We start from the raw sequence: 22,024 nt of genomic DNA, 5'->3' as shown, positions 1-22,024 counted from the left end.
TGTGATGTATTAAGTATAATGAATCTATTATACCATGTACCAGCCAAGTTGAACAAAAATATGGAATATATACTCTGGTCGTTCTACGTCACGACATCACGCGTCTGTGTCACGACAACGCGTGTCCGCGTCACTGGTTCTGTTGTGTTCGAAATAGGAGTCAAAAACATTCACAATTGCATTTACTTTTCCCCATTATTCTTTGATGTAACGGGCACTGGTATAATTATGTTATTCTCCAATAGTTTTCTTCATTCAGTCTCATGACCCAAGGGTTGTCACTACGAGTCGTCGCTACGTCACTCGTGTTTTCCTTGGATGAATGAAGAAAAAGTATTGGGGAATAATATCTTAATATCATACCTTTAAGATATATTTCACTGTGGTGCTTTTAGTCATCGTCATCGGCGTGTTCCCTTTCTAATGGTAGGAAAAGAATAAAAATAGAACAAAAAATAGCTTCTATGAAATGTTAAATAACTGAATCAGATTTACCTGAACACACACATATGCACAAACACACGCACACGTATGCGCACACACACACACACACACACACACACACACACACACACACATACACACACACGTTCTTAGTGGAAAAGCTGCATTGACTAGTCCTATTTTCCTTAAATCAGATCACACATTTCTATTTAATTAAGTTACAATTCTAATGTCCAAAGTAGATACGTTTTCACAATGTTTTAGTACAATATCTGAATGGTACTCATAACAGTCAACACTCTCTGGTGTGTAATTTCATGGATCAACAACAATCATGCAAATTGTCCATTCTTTCCTTCACTCCTTAATTTGGGAGCAGGCCATCCAGTTGTCCCCAGTCTTTTGACACCTGCTTTTTTGTACCCTAAACAGTTGCCCTCTGGTCAGTTTGTCCCGTTTCTGGCCTAGGAATAGACTCGTTTCTCTTCTGAAATACTACAAAACGTACCCATGCCATAACCAGGTGTTACTGAATGAATTATTTAAAGCATTTTCTTATTGGCAGTGAATTCGGACTATAGTTATTTGACATGTGTACTAATTGGTGATACATTCTTTTGACACAAAGAAAACATAAATTGCGAGTGTCATGTTGACATGAGGGACAGTATGTCAAAAATTGAAACAATCACAAATGTAAATGACTGTTCACTGTTAGTATGGGTTTTGTATGTGAAAGTAACTGCCGTTCTATAAACGTTTGAACCTGTTTAGCCAAGGACAACAGCAGATATTTGCCATCAAACTGTCACATAAATTTACTGTCATTAAGTTTAACATCCTACAAATGAGACTTTGAACATTTACCAGCATCTCAGTTCTTAGATTATATGATTTGTATCAATGAACAGGTAACGACATAAAATGTATTTTAAAAAATGACGCCAAAGGATTCCCTTGATTGGACCATAAAGATATCTTCTATGTTAGTTTGACCAACTAAGTTGACAATGTTGATGGCATTGATAAATCCACTCTTTGATTAGTGTTGGGACAAATGCTGTGGGCAAAATGACCATGTGGCTGGGGGGGAGGGCACAGACGGAGTAAGGGCTAGGTTCAACTGTGGGTTGGGGATAATAACGGGCCCAGAACCCTTAAGTTTACTTTGAAACAGAAACTGGCTTACTCAAAACTTCTCGACCCTCATTTAATTAACAGTAAGTACGGACGAATACTGGAGATAATTACAGGTTAATCCCTTATGATCACAACACACGTTGTTTCCTAGCATGTATTAAGTCTTTCATTAACATGCTCTGCCAATATTCATTAATATACTCTGCCAATATTCATTATTATATTATAGCATTACCAATTCCAGTGAATTTTGTGACGTCATCGCTGTACATTATTACTGATAATGTACTCCGTTATTGGGCATCGCGGCCCGGGAACGAGCATAACAATACAAGTTTATTTGTTCTGTTTCTTCATACGACTAGGTATTTTTTCGAAATGTATGTTGTTACTTATGATTGTCATTTCCACTGTTTAAAAATACAACGCATTCATGAAACAAATTTGTGTTCACAGCAGTTCATTGAAGTGTATATGTGTGTGTACGTGTACGTATGTGTGTCGCTATGATTAGTATTCAGCTTCCGGGCCGAACATGGCCGACGATGTTCAGCGCTGTGTATATTATACGATGTTTTGCGTTTCTTGGTCTACAAATTCACTGGAATTGGCAAAACTATAAAATAATAACAGTAACGTATGCCCTCCCAGTCCATAATGGACTCAAGCAAACTTTGCACTCCATAATGGGCTCGGCTTTCGCCTCGCCCATTATGTCATTCAAAGTTTGCTTTCGTCCATTATGGGCTGGGAGGGCGTACATTATTGTTTAAATATACTCTGCCAATATTCATTAATATACTCTGCCAATATTCATTTATATGCTCTGTATCAAATCTAACATGACATTACCTTTGTCTTTGATTGTGGTGTACAGCCTTTATCACATAGGAACTTCACCATATTTACTTGTGCATGTTTAGCTGCGAAGTGGATTGGCTGAACCCCATACTGTTCAAAATAATTGTAAAGTGTCTTAATAATAATCCATATTGTATGCTCAAGTTGTCATTACTTGCTATAATGTTTACTGTATTTCTAGGCCTATATGCAAAGTTTACAAAAAGGTGAAAAATACATTTCTGTCATACAGATAGTGAAAATGAGAAAAATATAGTACACAGTATTTACTTTGGAAGCTCTTTTCTCCATAGTCATATTTACATAAATGGAGAAAGATACCTGAATTAGTAGTACTCTTTTAAATTTTAAACCTTCTTGAGAATCAATACCATGATGCTAATGGCAAAGATGAACATTACTTGCTGATCAATAATATTTATGTTGGCAGGTCATATTTATAAAGTAAATTTGTCTAGAACCTTATATAACAAGGATTGTATAAAAGGTATATTCCGCTATGTGCATATGTAATGTTATCAAGTCATACAACCCTCACGTGTGTATACTAAACAATAATAACCTTTCAACCCGGATTTAAGTTTTGCGGACTGAGTTGCCCGAGAAGGGCCCGACTTTAAAAGGAGTCATAAACTAATATTCTGTTATCAAAAACGATGATCTATAATATTCTAGTTCATGAAGTGGAGGTTGATTTTCAAAACATATTCACTGTCAAAGTATTTCATTAATATCATAAAAACTTGTATACTTATAGTAAATATTAATGGATTTTGGTTTATCTAAATATTATATACTTTTAGTGATAACACATTGGCATAAATAAACAAAAATATAACAAATGTATAACTTCGATTCTACCATTTTTATTTTACGAAAGTTCACTTCACTAATAACAGAGATTATGTAAAATTCCCGTTACCTTGTCAACGGCATCTAATTTACATCCATGTTGTATTAAGAACTTAATAACATCTATACTCCCATTACGTGCTGCAAAATGAACTGGTTGTACGTTATTCTGTCGATTGGAATAAGAAAAAAAAATATTGAAATAATCATACACTTATCTGGACATTGAATAGATGAAGTACAATATAACAAGAGTTTATACTACAGAACAATAACAAAACTGAAAACAAATCTGTAAATTGAACTAACTATATAATATAGAACTGACTTGATATAGAATATAGAAGTGCTTTTCATTATGTCTTATTTATTCTTTAACTGTAGTCTAAATGAAATTTATAAAAAATGAAAATAGACATAAAATCGACGAATTTCTTTCAGCAAGGCACATAATATCAAAGTTATTTGTGTTTATATTATAAGTACAGTTAAATCATTTGAACTTATGAAATATGTTGTGTATAAGTTCACATCATGTATCACATTATATATTATGTGTATTACCTTTGACAATGCTTGTAGATCACATCCATTTTCAAACAGAAACTGCACCATATCAAGTTGACCTTTATCAACAGCCCAATGGATTGGTTGCCAGCCGTTCTTCAAATAATAGGATATAATGTATAAATACTTGACTAATTATAGAGTATATTAAGATGTCATCTATACTCTTTAATATCGGAATTTAAATCTATGATGTGTATCTACTTAATACACCTCATTCAAATATTGACCATGAGTCCACTTTTGAAATGGTTTATACCATTGTCTATTGTGTTTAACTAGGAACGGTAAATATAATTACAACTGACTCACTCACACACACACACACACACATACACACACACACACACACACACACGCACGCATGCGTATATATATATATATATATATATATATATATATATATATATATATATATATATATATATATATATATATATATATATATATATATATATATATATATATATATAGTGTTCCACTTTTGGCATGGGTCAATATTATCAAGAACGATAATGTATAATAATCCAGGTCAAAACGTATTCACATCCAAAGCATTATTATCATAAAACCTTATATATAAATATAAGTGGATTTCGTTTTACCTAAATATTATATCATACTTTTTCACTTATCTATACAACATATTTGTAGAAAAAAAATATAACAAATGTATAACTTCTCTACAGCTTTATTTTACGAGGATAGTTAATCTTCACCAATAATAGAGAATATGTAAATTTAAGTTACCTTGTCAACGGCATCTAATTTACATCCATGTAGTATTAAGAACTTAATGATATCTATACTCCCATTACGTGCTGCATCGTGAACTGGTTGTAAAGCATCCTGTCAATTTGATTAGCAAACAAAATACATTTAAATAATCATAGCTTTATCTTATTCCTTAACTTTAGTCTCGATAAAAGAATGAAAGTAGACATAGAAACGACGAGTAAGTGAGTGAGTGAGTGAGTGAGTGAGTGAGTGAGTGAGAGAGTTAGTAAGTAAGTAATTAAAGTGAGTAAGTAAAGAAGTAAAGTAAGTGTATAAGTGAGTGAGTGAGTGAGTGAGTGAGTGAGTGAGTGAGTGAGTGAGTGAGTGAGTGAGTGAGTGAGTGAGTGAGTGAGTGAGTGAGTGAGTGAGTGAGTATGTAAGTAACGTAAGTGGGTGAGTAAGTAAGTAAGTAAGTAAGTAAGTAAGTAAGTAAGTAAGTAAGTAAGTAAGTAAGTAAGTAAGTAAGTAAGTAAGTAAAGTGAGTAAGTAAAGTGAGTGAGTGAGTGAGTGAGTGAGTGAGTGAGTGAGTGAGTGAGTGAGTGAGTGAGTGCGTGAGTGAGTGAGTGAGTGAGTGAGTACTAGTAATTGTTATCATAGTGGCATGAGGTAATAAAGTCACCTTGAACATAAAAAGGATACATTGACAATATTGAGAGGTTACAGTGGGAAAAAAGATTTAATTCTGCATACAGTGTGAGAATTTTGTTTTTCTTCAACTAAGATACAACATTTTATTCTGTCTTAAAAGGTATGTGTGTTTATATCATAACTAAATCTAAAAATCTGTACTTATTAAATTTGTTGTGTCTAGGTTCACATCAAGTATAACATTTTATCATATATTACCTTTCTCAATGCTTGTAGATCACATCCATTCTCAAAAAGAAACTTCACCATGTCAAGATGACCTTTATCAACAGCCCAATGGATTGGTTGCCATCCGTCCTTCAAATAATAGGATATAATGTATAAATTCTTGACCAATTGTAGAGTATATTAAGATTTCATCTATACTCTCTAACGTCAGAATTCAAATCTTTGATGTATATATACTTAGTGCACTACATTCAAATATACACAATGGCTTCAAATTTGAAAATGTTTATACCATTGTGTATTACTATGAATGATAAATATAACAACATAGCATAACATAACATAATACTATACATATATATAATATTAGTGAATTTTGTTTTAACTAGATATGATATCGTTCTTTTTACTTATCTATATAACATATTTCCATACAAAAATATAGCAAATATATAACTTCTCTGCAGCTTTATTTTACGAGAATAGTTAATATTGACCAATAATAGAGATTATGTAAAATTCACGTTACCTTGTCAACGGCATCTAATTTACATCCATGTAGTATTAAGAACTTAATGATATCTATACTCCCATTACGTGCTGCATCGTGAACTGGTTGTAAAGCATCCTGTCAATTTGATTAGCAAACAAAATACATTAAAATAATCATAGCTTTATTTTATTCCTTAACTTTAGTCTCAAATCGATAAAAGAATGAAAGTAGCCATAGAATCGACGATTTTCTTTGAACAAGGCAGATAAAATTAATGTTATGTGTGTTTATATCATAACTAAATGTAAAAATCTGAACATATGAAATTTGTTGTGTAGAAGTTCACATCGTGTATAACATTTTATGTTATGGGTATTACCTTTGTCAATGCTTGTAGATCACATCCATTGTCAAAAAGAAACTTCACCATGTCAAGATGACCTTCATCAGCAGCAGAATGGATTGGTTGCCAGCCATCCTTCAAATGATAGGATGTATTGTATAAATACTTCACTAATTACAGAGTATATTAAGATGTCGTTTATAATATCTTATATCAGAATTTAAATCTAGGATGTATATCTGCTTAATACACTGCATTCAAATATTCACCATGGTTTCAATTTTGAAATGGTTTTTACCATTGTCTATTACTATGAATGATTAATATAATAACATAACATATATATGTAATACATACATACATATTGTATATATAGTTCAAATTTTGGGATAGGTCAAACTAATATTCTGTTATCAAAAACGATGATCTATAATATTCTAATTCATGAAGTGGACATTGATTTCAAAATATATTCACTGTCAAAGTATTTCATTAGTATCATAAATACTCATATAAATATTAATGGATTTTATTTGACCTAAATATGATATCGTATTTTTTTACTGATCTATATAATACATTAGCATAAACAAACAAGTCTTCATGGAAGACATAGCCCCCAAAAGTTCTTTAATTTGTACATTATGTTGCAGGCTGTCAGTTCAAAAAGGACAACAACTATGGCATGGCCTTTAAGGCAATCAAAAAGATACACTGACAACACCTGAAAGGGTTGTTCATTTCTTATCTATTATGTGTAGATCCTTGACAATTTCAGGCACAATTATTAGCATTAATATTTATATTATCTTAATAATTTCAAAATAGGAAGACATAGCTATTTGACCCTGAAGATGAAGGTCAAGGTTAAAAGTCAGTGTGTCATTAGAAAGCTCATCATTTATAACCATGGCGAAGGCTAAGCGTCAAGAGTTATCGACCAAAATGTGAATATTTATGACAAATATGGCCGCCCTTTGGCATTATCATGGGGTTGTGAAACGAAGTGATGTGTATATGCAGACCATAGCATCTGATATTTGTACAATGTTTGGTTGAAATCAGTCCATGCATATCAGGGATATTACATATACACTTTGACAATAATATGGTTATTTGACCTTGAAGATGGAGGTCAAGGTCAAAAATCAATGTGCTATTAAAAAGCTCATGATTGATAACATGGGTGAAGACACTTGAATGAGGGCTCTATCTGTTAAGCATCAAAAGTTATCAACCAAAATGTGAATATTTATGACAAATATGGCCGCTATTTTGCCGTTATCATGGGGGTTGTGAAACGAAGTGATGTGTATATGCAGACCATAGCAGCTGATATTTGTACAAGGTTTGGTTGAAATCAATCCATGCATATCAGGGATATTACATATACACTTTGACAATAATATGGCTATTTGACCTTGAAGTCATGAGCCTTTTAATGGAACATTGACTTTTGACCTTGATCTCCATCTTCAAGGTCGAATAGCCATATTATTGTCAAAGTGTGTGTGTATATCTCTGATATGGATTGACTGATTTCAACCAAACCTTGTACAAACTTTGTATAACATTGTATGTTATGTGCTTTACCTTTCTCAATGCTTGTAGATCACATCCATTCTCAAAAAGTAACTTCACCATGTCAAGGTGACCTTTATCAGCAGCCCAATGGATTGGTTGCCTGCCGTCCTTCACAAAAAAAAGGATATAAGGTATAGATACTTGACTAATTATAGAGTATATTAAGATGTCATCTATAATCTCTCACATCAGAATTTAAATCTATGATGTATAGATACTTAATACACTACATTCAAATATTCAGCATGGTTTCACTTTTGAAATGGTCTATACCATTGTCTATTACAAGGAATGGTAAATATAATAACATAACAACTGAGTTATATATAATATATATATATATATATATATATATATATATATATATATATATATATATATATATATATATATATATATATATATGCATATAGTTCAAATTTTGGAATGGATTAAACTAATCTTTTGTTATCAAAAACGAGGATCTATTATGTTCTAGTTCATGATGTTGATTTCAAAACATATTCACTGTCAAAGTATTTCTTTAATATCATAAATCCTTGTATAAATATTAGTAGATTTTATTCAAACTAAATATTATATCGTGCGTTTAGCATAAACAAACAGGTCTTCATGGAAGACATAGTCCCAAACAAGTATTTCTTGTAGTGACTACAACAAGTTCTTTAGGTTGAACATTATGTCGCAGGCTGTCAGTTCAAAAAGGACAACTATGTCATGTCCTTCAAGGCAATCAAAAAGATACACTGACAACACCTGAAAGGGTTGTTCATTTCTTATCTATTATGTGTAGATCCCTGACAATTTCAGGCAGATTAGCATTAATATTTATATTACCTGAATGATTTCAAAACAGGAAGACATAGCTATTTGACCAGGTCAAAAGTCAGTGTGTCATTAGAAAGCTCATCATTTATAAATATGGCGAAGGCACTTGAATAGGGTCTCTATCTGTTAACCATCAAGAGTTATCGACCAAAATGTGAATATTTATAACAAATATGGGAGCCATGTCGCTGTTGTCATGGAGGTTGTAAAACCAAGTGACGTGCATATGCCCTGTATAACATCTGACATTTATACAAGCTTTGGTTGAAATTGGCGCATGCATATCTGAGATATAGGTGGATACAGATGGAAGGATGGATGGAAGGATGGAGCCCGATGTAGTAGCCCACGTCGGGCTTCGCCCTTTGTATATTACCTTTGTCAATGCTTGTAGATCACATCCATTCTCAAAAAGAAACTTCACCATGTCAAGTTGACCGGTACTAGCAGCGAAATGGATTGGTTGCCCTCCGTCCTTCAAATAATATGATAGAATGTATAAATACTAGACTAATTATAGAGTATATTAAAATGTCGTCTATACTCTCTAATATCAGAATTAATACATTACATTCAAATATTGATCATGGTTTCACTTTTGAAATGATCAATACCATTGTATATTACAATGCTAAATATAATAACATAACAATTGAGTTATATATATATATATATATATATATATATATATATATATATATATATATATATATATATATATATATATATATATATATATATAATCTTTAATTTGTATGAACTAAATACACACATTGATGTATTTGCTATACTTCCAATTTTGGAAATAGCCAAACTAATAGTCTGTTATCAAAAACGATGATCTATAGTATTCTAATTCATAAAATGGAAGTTAATGTCAAAACATATTCACTGTCAAAGCATTTCATTAATATCACAAAACCTTGTATAAATATTAGTGGATTTGGTTTACCTAAATATTATATTGAACATTTTTACTTATCTACAATTCACGTTACCTTGTCAATGGCATCTAATTTACATCCCTGTAGTATTAAGAACTTAATGATGTCTATACTCCCATTATGTGCTGCATAGTGAACTGATTGTTCATTTTTCTGTCAATTTGAATAACAAACAAAATGTATTAAAATAATCATACACTTATCTGGATGATGACTAGAGGATGGAGAATATAACATGATTTTATGCTACAGAACAATAACAGAACTGAAAATGTGTAAAACTGAACTAACTATATCAGATAGAACTGACTTTCATTATGTTTCATTTATTCTTTAACTGTAGTCTAAATGAAATTGACAAAAAATGACAATAGACATATAAGCGACGATTTTCTTTCAACAATATGTTATTTGTGTACATTCAAAACATTTGAACTTATGAAATATGTTGTGTACAAGTTCACATCATGTATCAATGTTATCTTATGTGTATTACCTTTGTCATTGCTTGTAGATCACACCCATTCTCAAAAAGAAACTTCACCATATCAAGATGATCTTTATCAGCAGCGAAATGGATTGGTTGCCAGCCGTCCTTCAAATAATAGGATATAATATATAAATACTTGACTAATTATAGAGTATATTAAGATGTCATCTATAATCTCTAAAATCAGAATTTAATTCTAAGATGTATATCTAACAGTCTATTATCAATAACGTTGATCTATGATATTTCATGAAGTTCATGAAGTGGGAGTTAATTTCAAAACATATTCTCTGTCAAAGTATTTAATTCATATTTTCATTTATATAAATATGATATCGTACTTTTTAATTTATCTACTTAAAAAAATTGCCTTAAAAATATAACAAATCTGTAACTTCTACCATTTTTATTTTGCAACGACACGTAGTCGCCAAAAATAGAGATTGTGTACAAGTCACGTTACCTTGTCAACGGCATCTAATTTACATCCATGTAGTATTAAGAACTTAATAACATCTATACTCCCATTACGTGCTGCATAGTGAAGGGATTGTTCATTATTCTGTCAATTCGAATAACAAACAAAATATATTTAAATAATTGTAGACACTTATCTAGCCATTAAATGATGGAGAGACAATAGAATAACATTATATACTACAGAACAACAACAAAACTGAAAACAAATCTGTAACTAACTATATAATATAATATAGAACTGACTTTCATTATGTCTTATTTATTCTTTAACTGTTGTCTAAATAAAATTGACAAAAAAATGAAAAAAGACATAGAATCGACGATTTTCTTTCAACAAGGCAGATAGTATCAAAGTTATTTGTGTTTATATTATAAGTACATTTAAATCATTTGAACTTATGAAACCAAACTTTGTACAAACCTTGTATAACATTTTATGTTATGGGTATTACCTTTGTCAATGCTTGTAGATCACATCCATTCTCAAAAAGTAACTTCACCATGTCAAGATGACCTTTGTCGGCAGCGTAATGGATTGGTTGCATCCCATCCTTCAAAGAGCAAGAAATAATATAAATATACTTAAATAGTTTTATTATTTACAACATTTTGTGAACTACTTCGTAAATCCTGTAATACACTTTCAAGACTTTATTATAGTATCATTTATTTCATTACTAACGTGAAATAAATAAGATTTGTTCTTTAAGTGTAATGCTGTGTATCATTTGTTTGTTTGTTATTTAAGTGTACTGCTGTGTAGTATCATTTGTTTATTTGTTTGTTATTTAAGTGTAATACTGTGTAGTATCATTTGTTTGATTGTTTGATATTTAAGTGTAATGCTGTGTAGTATCATTTGATTGTTTGTTATTTACGTGTAATGCTGTGTAGTATCATTTGCTTGTTTGTTTGTTATTTAAGTGTAATGCTGTGTAGTATCATTTGTTTGTTTGTTATTTAAGTGTAATGCTGTGTAGTATCATTTGTTTGTTTGTTTGTTATTTAATTGTAATGTTGTGTAATATGCATAATATACAATATTCATATACTGGCTTTAGGTCCATTTTTGCAAAGGATCATACCATTAGTATGCTATGATAAATGATGATATTGGATGATGAGGAGAAATTGAATTTGATTTCAAAATGTATCCATTGTCACAGTATACCATACACCTGTTGCCGGTTCCAAGATGCATTGCGCGTCTCTCCATACAATGCCATGTATTCTGTACACACGGAGGGGTTTGCACGCGCTACTCAGGGGATGGTTGTCACATGATGGTACCCTGTGTTTACCCGTAAAATCCCACTCTGTCATCGATGGCGTTCAGTCTTTGTTCTATAAAATCACCCATAGGAGGTCAACATGTCTTACCATCATTTCCTGATGAAAATGTTATTTAAAATGTAATAAAAACAAAACAAGACTAAATGTAACAGCATAAGCAATGTCCTCTCGCGCAATGCATCTTGGAACCGGAAAATCAACTATTTACATATTTAACCCTTGTCCAAATATTAGTGGACTTCTTTTATCTAAGTCTTATATCATATTATGTTTTATCATCTACATTAAACACTTGCTTCACCAACAAAATATAAAGAATATATAGCTTCTAACATATTTTATCGCAAGACAGTAATTCGTATTTACCATTAATCGAAATGATGTATTATTCACGTTACCTTGCCAACTGCATCTAATTTACATTCATGCAGTATTAAGAACTTAATGACATCTATACTCCCAGTATACGCTGCTTGGTGAACGGGTTGCAAGGTATCCTGTCGAATTTAAAATAAGAATCAAAATATATTGAAATAATTGACATATTGTATCTGGACGATGAATAGAAGAACAGTGTATAGATAACGTGCTACAAGGCAATAGCACAACAAATAAGAATTTTGTCAGGAAGTAAGGTTCATTACAACTGGTTATATATCCCTGCCTGCTGTTTGTTTCTGAGTGGCTAAAGACCTCGGGCAAGATTTGAACCACAATTTTGCCTCAGTGAACCCAGCTGTATAATTTGGGACCTGGTAGGATGTAGGTTGCAATGTGGAGGCGCTAATCCTATGCGCTTAAATGGCTGCAATGGATTGTATGCTCCCCAGGGAGTTGAGGAAGACTAAAGGGCCGTTGTGCCATTCTGATCAGAGCCAGGGGTAATAATTGTAAAGTGCTTTGAGCACAGTGTGGGAAAGCACTATATAAGAAACCAACATTATTATTATTATTATTTTTATTATTAAATTTTTTATTACTATATAATATTTATTTAATTATTATTATTATCATCATCATTATTATTATTATTATATAGAATACAGCTGCCTACCGTTATGACTTATTCTTAGTTATGCTATAGTCTATAACAAGTTTACATAAGAACAAGTCTTTGTTGAAGACACAATCCCTCAAATGCTTTACTTCTATTTCACAGAATGGAGACATGATTTAAATCAATAAATACTGAACTTTGACATTGAGTCAATGCCAAAGGTCAATGTCCCCCCCCCCCAAAAAAAGAAGATAAACCTTGCAATGTAGGGATAGACACTTGCATGTAGTCTACATTTATGAACATTTTTAAATATTTGGCAAATCCTGTTTGTTCACTACAAATATAGCTAACATTGAGTAAAATGTGATATGAGCACCAAAAATAATGGAGTTGTATGTGTATTTGGATCTGCATTATCTATAGACATGATCTAAAAGACATTAGTAACACATCGTGACAATTGCTACAAAGTGTCTGCAATATATAAATACTAGCTTTATTTTGTTGGCCTACCCTGTAGATCAAGGTAAAGGTAAATGGTCACTCGTAGAAAAATGCTTGCATGTGATTATATGGGGTTAGACACTTAATAGAGTGTATTTAATGATGTTTTTGAGTTATGTAGTAATACAGTGATTTTTATCTACAAATATGGCTGCCATTCAGTACAAATTATATAAGCACCAAAAATACTGCTTCTATATAGTACTTTTCTTCAATATTACTTGTAAACATGACTGTACGGATATACAGCATCCATGTTGAATGCAGACGACAGCGATCAAAAAATAAGTATGCTATTCTCATTCAGGGCCGCTTATAGTCGCGCTTATACTATTCTCATTCAGGGCCGCTTATAGTCGCTCTAACTGTGTGTTATCACTATTTTAGATGTGTTAATTTCTTGTCTAGACCAATCAGATCTCTCGATGTGCACAATCAATACACTAGCACTACACCAAATGATACATATTCGCATACGAAAACGTTTGCATTTGTAGTAAATATCTAGTGGCATATCCTACTATTCAGACATATGCACACGTATTCTAAGAATTTGGAGTCGACGTATGTTCATAAGAATAGCATGAAAAACGATGAGAAGATGAACCACTTTTACACATAATATTCACATCATATTCTCACCATGAATATCTTAGCATACGCCTATGAATAGGATGTGAATACATGCCTTATGATAGGAATATGGACGTATTTTAACCATAATCAGGGCATATTCAGGGATATGTAAACGTATTATTAACGTAAACTGATGAGAATACTATAGGCATACCCGGCCATATGAATACTCACGAATATCTTTCATACCCGATGCATACATTTGCCTAAATGATTACACAAACACGTTATTAATTAATAATAAGAATAATTTATTAAAGGAGTGTACTCCAGAGGTGATTATCTAAACCATTACAAAACAGAGAAGAAAAGAAATATGTGAAACAATTATCTATATCTAGTTGTCACTTGCTATTTATATGTAGGTAGATATATATATATATATATATATATATATATATATATATATATATATATATATATATATATATATATATATATATATATTGGAATATTGGAATGGGTCGGCTAGGTCCTACCTTTCTCTGAATAACTGATCTATTGTGTTTGCTAGTCTATTCACACGAATGCTGTATTGTGACATCAAGTGTATACTCATAAATTCCCATTCAAGAAATAGTTGCTCATCAATGCAGCGACCTCTACGACAATCTCTTAAATCACTTCCTTTTCGTCAAGTTATTAATTCCTCACAAATAGTTGTACGCCCTCTTTTGATGATCAAAGGAGACATAAGCAATAGCCGGTAAAACAAAAGAATCAGAATAATATGATAAATGATAATGAGAGTGAACTATGCTATTTTGAAACTATCATAATTTGATAGTATTAATGTTTCGGTTGCATTGACACTGACCTCGGTCAACTTCATACTGAAGAATTGAGTTCATTTAACTATAGTGAACTCTTAGCGGCCGTAATATATCGTCTCCGATAATAAGCGATTGCTTTCATTTCTAGTTTAAGTTTTTTTCTTCAGAAAAACAATACAAAAGTTCTTCGAAAATCGACAAATAATTAACAAGCCCTTCCTTCTCTTTAGTTACTGACATAAAATACCAATACTAACAATATCAAAGTTAAAGGCACTGACATGCCCAGAATTACAGCTAGTAAATTGGCTCAATGTGCAAACTTGGTGAAATGCACCGTGGTTGTCTAGCACAACATATGATATATGTAAACTCTTGTAGAACTACATACACACTGGCAGTTTGGTCAGATATTTATATTATTGCCATATCTCTATATGCACATTATGGAAAATTAGTGAAACATTTACACGTAATTCAGTACAATAAATTTAACAATATAACCTGAAGAGAGTGAAGACAAAATATTGGAAACACTAATAGTTTTCGCCTTAGACTTGAAGGGCACAAGCTGAGTTTATAAGTACTTCGGTGTAATTTTTGCAGTATTGTACTTACTGAAGCACACTTAACCACCACCACCACTTGTGATTGACTGAACTCAAACATGGTTGTCATGATATAATTAAAAAAAATATCCGATGATTTCATTTATAATACGTAATGATATAAAAACATGTTCAGGAAATCAGTACTATGTAATCGTAATGTCATGGGAAACGACATGCATTAATATTAACAATGCACTGGAATGTGGTTTGTTAAAGTATTTTCACTTGAGTAATATGCTTACAAACTCAGTTTGTGCCACTTTAAAACACCCTCCCTTCGCTCAAACTTTACCTAAATTTGCTCAAAGCATTTTAGGGCAAATTCAGTTTTACGGCCGGAGGGGGAGGGGAGGGGGGGGGGCTAAGTCATCACTTTTACAAAGCAGATCGGTGGGACGGTTTGACTTATTCCGAGTTTTGCCTCTCCGAATCAAACTAAGCCCCAGGAGCAGTTATTAACCTTGTAAATTTGAAGAAAAAAAATGTTTCAGCTTTGCCGCAATTATGTAAGGTGCATTTACTTATGTACAATTATGTGGCAGGTTATAACCTTCCATTAATAGTTTATCTTTACACACACACACACACACACACACACACACACACACACACACACACACACACACACACGTACGCGCATGTGTAATAAATTGAAAACTGGATAGTGCCCAATAAACTCAAGTAAAAACGTTTGGCTAGAATTTGTCATGTACATCATTATGTCAGCAAATCTACAATGTATACAATATCGTTAAAATTGGGACAATAACATTGTGCTGTAGAATAATTTTTGAATTACTAATTGAGGTGTTGAAGACCATATTCCAGTATTCTTTGGCTATTCAACACCATCGCCTTCGGTAATTATAAACACCCCATGACATACACTTGGAGATTGCTTTTAACGTTTTTTTGTTTTTGTTTTTTTTTAAATAGTAATTGTTTTCATTTAGGGGTGGGGCTTCTTTCGGATGAAGGGCTCACAAGGGGAAAAGTCTGTTTCAGTACAACACAAACAATTCCCGGCACATCCCCAGCCGTAAAAATGAACTCTCCCTTAACATGCAATTCATTGATTGTTCGTTTGCTACACAATGTCATCTAGTTCATCTTGTGTTACTTCCAAATTTCCCATTCCGATTCGTCGTCATCAGAACTCATATATAGCACTGTCTTATAAAATATTATTTTCTTCTTGGCCGATTAACTGTCAACCGTCTCTGTAGTTTCTGCGAAGTAAAAGATGCCATAGTTTAATTATCTTTAGTATTAAGAAAACAATAACAAGTTACACAAATACAACTTTTACTTACTTATCTAAGTGATGATTTTTAGTAATTATGAATTACATTTCCAGCAACAATTACGCGAGAAATGTACCCATATAATTTGGTAATATACTGTATCTATCCGAAACAAAGTAATATAGAAAAGTCCTACTAATGTCTGTGAAACACACTGAACGTACTTACAATGTAAACTATTTGTATATGTTCATGGTCGATTGAATAGGAGTGACTATATTTAGTCCTGAGTGCATGCAGTGTCATCCGATCCGATGTAACTGTATCGCACCAGTACTGATGAAGGTCAACACAGTCAGTTATGGGAAGCCGTTCAGGCCAAAAGTATTTTTTTATTTTAGCTGTAGTATTTTATATTTTTCGTACTTACAAACTAATTTTAACAGTTTATGTACTTTTATTCCATGTTCACATTATTTTAATTGTAATAAGTTTTCATTTATTTGAGAATATTGTTTTACTTTTCGTCAAACCAGAATTTTTTTAAGGATTATATATAATTGAAAGTCAAAATATATTTTTGTTAAAGTTTTTTATTTTATTTTTTAAATTATTAAAAAAAAAATTTTCAACTTTTTTTTTTTTTCCTTCCCAACTTTTTTTTTTGGCCGAGTCTGCTGACAGGAGCCGGTGCAGAGCACGTCGTGCTCGTACCAGGCGCCTGTCACGAGTACGAGGCGTGACCTTTGACATCACGTTCTTATTACCTTCGAAATTGATCGCTCAAACATTATATCAGATCTCAAAACTGTTAATTGACGTGTGATAGTATCTGTTTTTCCAACAACCGCGACTTCAGCCGCGTACGATCCATGTGCAACGGGTAAAGGTATTTCCAATGGGTCAGTCAGGTACTTCTAGTACGAGCGTACATATTGACGTCGACTAGTCTTGCTGCTAGACGTTCGGGCTTTCTTTCGATGCTATAACTATAAGCGAACGAAGTTCGCATGTGAGGGCCTGTCCGATGTTCCATCCTCGATAGCGTTGTTCGGCTGTGTGTCGTATTTTATCGGAAGAACATCCGAGGGCTAGCTGATAGACTAGACGTCGACCTGCTGTATTACATACGTAGACGTGTTGTTCTCAACTTATCATGATATATGCATGTGTACTCAGAACACCAAGAGAATGTATACTACAATGTACGATGAAGTAAACTGATTCTTTACAACACCAACAACAACAACAACAACAACAACAACGATGATGATGATGATAACAAGGCGATAAAAGCTGGTTTAGGTTGATATGTAATACAGCAGGTCGACGTCAATATGTGCGCTCGTACTAGAAGTAGTACCTGACTGACCCATTGGAAATACGCGTTCGCTTTTCCTCACGTTTTTGTTCCTAAAGCTGTTTTGCTCACGCTCACAGTATAGTGTACCATCTTATTTCAATTCTGGTCAGTTTCACAATAATGAATGTAATTGTTATTGATGCAACAAACTTTAGTTGTTTTAGATTAACTACCTTTACCCTTTGCACATGGATCGTGTCCTACGTACTACATCATGTAATTTACATCATACATGCGGTCGATAACCTTAACGTGACGGTGTACACATGTGTGTACGCGGCTTAAGTCGCGGTTGTTGGAAAAAACAGATACTATCACACGTAAATTAACAGTTTTGAGATCTGATATAATGTTTGAGCGACCAATTTCGAAGGTAATGAGAAGGTGTATTTGACGCCGAAACACGTCGTAATGGATGTCGAAGGACATGCCTGTCACGAGCACGACGTACTCGTGACAGGCGCTGGTCAGCAGACTCGGCCAAAAAAAAAAAAAGTTGGGAAGAAAAAAAAAAAGTTAAAATTTTTTTTTTTAGATTTAAAAAATAAAATAAAAAACTTTAACAAAAATATATTTTGACTTTCAATTATATATAATCCTTAAAATAATTCTGGTTTGACGAAAAATAAAACAATATTCTCAAATAAATGAAAACTTATTTCAATTAAAATAATGTGAACATGGAATAAAAGTACATAAACTGTTAAAATTAGTTTGTAAGTACGAAAAATATAAAATACTATAGCAAAAATAAAAAAAATGCTTTTGGCCTGAACGGCTTCCCATAGTCAGTATCACGTCAACACATGGCATTTTCAGTCAAAGTAAATGAATACATGTAAAACGCGCGCTATTTTTGTAAACGTTTCTTTTTTTCTTGAAAGAATGATTACAAACTGTGACTCGATGAATACTGATGCTTTGTTTTAAATTTTTATGATGAGAGGTGTAAAAAGGTAAATAACTGTGACGTACCGAAACTCCTCTCAATATTTTTTTAGGGTCGAATCTTCTATCTTCTTATTCAGCAGGTTCAATCTGTATAATTTGCTGACGATAAATTCTCTTCTGAGTGTTTTCAACAACGTCCATCATTATGGAGCCTACAGATAGTATATATAACACACTAATTACTATATGTAATAGCCGTGTATGTGTTAATTGCCTGTTCAAGAATCAACACATTTATACAATATATATAAACATGAAGTAAAGTAAGATTACAGTAATCTTTTATCAGTATTTTAAAGCCTTCAATCTCGAGGGAAACGGCTCTTTTAATTAACCCAATGTATATTGTTCCCAGGTTTCCGTTTCATTTTCCCTCCTGGATCTAGGAAGCACCGTTAACACTACACTTTTGAAGTGACCCATTTTAATTGCACACAAAAGGAAAAACTCGTTTTTACCTAGGACATTCAATTTTATCAATATCTTGCAAAATACCAGCATATTTACCGGTCTTAGTAATTTTAGAGAAAATGTACTAAAATAAATAGTTGATTTGTAAATGTTACGGAACTTTGTGAATTTGTTCTTTGTTTTTATAGTGTTCGTAAATATTGTACGACATCTCAAATAAATAATAGAATTATAAAAATATATGTATAAATAAATAAACAAATTATTTAATTAATTAATTAATTAATTGATTGATTAATTAATTAATTGAAACCAAAGCCTTCATACATTCGTAATTTGAGACTTCAAGTTATAAGATAACTAAGATAACTTTTTTAAATATTCGTTAAGTTTATTAAATTAATCGATCCACAGATTGGTCTATTGATTGATCTAATTGATTGATTGATTAATTGACTGACTGATCGATGCAGTATCCACAAAATACACATTCAACTGCCAAGTGGTCCTAATGACTTAAACATCCACATATACCACCTCCTCATCACAGTGTAACTGATCCTTTTAACAACCTCCAAATAGCAAACACTGTCTCCTGTGTCTACATCTAGTAGTTCTATCAACCTACTCGTACAGATATATACACATCCATCTTAAAAGACTTTACAATTGATTGATTAATTGGTTAATTAATTGGTTAATTAATTAATTAATTAATTAATTAATTAATTAATCAAATAAGTAAGTATGTAAGTAAGTAAGTAAGTAAGTAAGTAAGTAAGTAAGTAAGTAAGTAAGTAAGTAAGTAAGTAAGTAAGTAAGTAAGTAAGTAAGTAAGCAAGTAATTAACTACTTGGTTGATGATTGAACTAAAATATAGTGAAAGCGTATGTTCACCAAATTCCATACATGTCTATGTTATACGAGATCACTAGATTAATAAAGTGTGCCAGTTTACTAACGGGATTGATTACAACATCAGATACACATATGTTGTATTCCCGCCTTTTCCTAAGTTTTTGCTTTAATACATCAGTTAATGAATATTCAGAAGACATGCATATGCACTATCAGGAGTAAGGTCACGAAAGAGCAAAGTATACTGTACTTTTGTTACACGTCACTCACTTCTATTGTATACGTTCTTCATTTTTCTCAGTCAATGTTACATGATTTAGATAAAATCCAATCATGGAAATGTGCGTAAAAAGTGTCGTGAAAACGGAGACACAATGTATGAACTTCACTTCTGTGTAATTAACCATTTCAAGCATTTTCAGTCAGTCTGCTGTTATGGAATACATATAATGACAATGGTACAAAATATTTTGTCAATTCACTAAAAGAATTTTGTCAACTTACCTACGTGTCTGTCGTTCCTCTATGTCTTCATACGGCATTCGGCACACGACAGCATTGACAGTGCCATCTTAGCTATATCTACCAAACCAGTTACTAGGATGGAATACCTCTGTGATTCTCTCGAAGATCATGAGCGTTCTATCGTTCCGATAATACGTTGAAATTGGCGCGACTACACATAAAAAGACACCTTAACTTAAGCTGCATTATTGTATGATTACCCCATACTGGCATGAACGACCACGCAAACTGTAATTGGAACAAACATGTTTAGACGGCTGGGCGGCCCTTCTCAATTTCAAGGAATTTAGAGCACAAAAATTGCGCCAAAAGTCGTTGACCCATTTTAGCCATCAACGTCTCTGAACTTTGAAAATTTTATAACTAAACTGTGGTTGACTTGATATCAACAAGCTAATGCCGATTTGCTTAACATTGAAATGATCAAAGGTCGTGAACAATACATCAAGAGAAGTATGATTAACTAATCCATACTGAATTTGCTAGCTTTACACTAACAGTGAGTTATAATATCAATGATACACTGATGTAATGCCAAGATGAGTAAATGTGAGGTCTCGGGGCGGGCATAGACCCTACGGTGTAGGGTCTATGGGGCGGGCAACTCCCATAGACGGCTATACGGGGAGGGTCCGCGCGAAAGGGGTCGTTTTTTATGCTGATTGGTATCAGAAAGGGTATACTTTTCATGAAGTGTTGGTATCAGAAAGGGTCTGTAAATTAGACTATGTGTTTCAGCCTGTTTTTCTTCCTTGAAAAACTTCTCTCGTCGCTCATGCCACTTCAGATCTAGGGCCACCTTCCCCTGAAAACCCCTGGTTTTAGTCACGTGCAGCTAGCATGCAATATTCCTGCAAGTGCAACCATAACCAGACACTCAAGTGTGTCTCCAGCAAAACATCCAAGCAAAAATCCAAGAACCGGACCATAATGATCATAATCAACATATAGATGATGATGATGATGGGGTTATCAGATTTGTAGTCCCACCATCAACACAAGACAACAGAGTGAGTGCTAGTGGACTGAGACGGTCACAGCGAACAACGACAGTTCGATTGTACTTAGACTAATTAAAATGGTATCAGAAAGGGTATCCTTTTTTGCATAAAAGTGGTATCACAACAGTTTGGGTTTTAATGCTTGTGATGGAGTTGCCCCCCGGGGGTGAGGTCGCAACACAATATTGACTTTGAACTTAAATTTCACTCATTGTCATCGTAGTTGTTTGTAGTT

General features: G+C 32.8%; 1 protein-coding gene across 2 annotated transcripts in view; it reads right to left on the bottom strand.

Moving 5' to 3' along the window:
• Positions 1-22,024, bottom strand: part of LOC144450164 (uncharacterized) — a 56,322-nt gene that overhangs the window by 6,465 nt on the left and 27,833 nt on the right. For both annotated transcript variants that reach the window (XM_078140738.1, XM_078140739.1), the window contains exons 4-18: positions 12,311-12,409; positions 11,072-11,170; positions 10,603-10,701; positions 10,146-10,244; positions 9,704-9,802; positions 9,082-9,180; positions 7,887-7,985; positions 6,330-6,428; positions 5,987-6,085; positions 5,488-5,586; positions 4,615-4,713; positions 3,862-3,960; positions 3,368-3,466; positions 2,437-2,535; positions 364-420 (exon numbers count right to left, since the gene is read on the bottom strand). In XM_078140738.1, coding sequence (XP_077996864.1) covers positions 364-420; positions 2,437-2,535; positions 3,368-3,466; positions 3,862-3,960; positions 4,615-4,713; positions 5,488-5,586; positions 5,987-6,085; positions 6,330-6,428; positions 7,887-7,985; positions 9,082-9,180; positions 9,704-9,802; positions 10,146-10,244; positions 10,603-10,701; positions 11,072-11,170; positions 12,311-12,409 — 1,443 coding nt within the window. The remainder of the gene's footprint in view (positions 1-363; positions 421-2,436; positions 2,536-3,367; positions 3,467-3,861; positions 3,961-4,614; positions 4,714-5,487; positions 5,587-5,986; positions 6,086-6,329; positions 6,429-7,886; positions 7,986-9,081; positions 9,181-9,703; positions 9,803-10,145; positions 10,245-10,602; positions 10,702-11,071; positions 11,171-12,310; positions 12,410-22,024) is intronic.

This window comes from Glandiceps talaboti, chromosome 19 (assembly GCF_964340395.1).
Source record: "Glandiceps talaboti chromosome 19, keGlaTala1.1, whole genome shotgun sequence".
NCBI lineage: Eukaryota > Metazoa > Hemichordata > Enteropneusta > Spengelidae > Glandiceps > Glandiceps talaboti.
The sequence above is the reverse complement of the archived record's forward strand: the minus strand, read 5'-3'. Positions and strand labels throughout refer to the sequence as shown.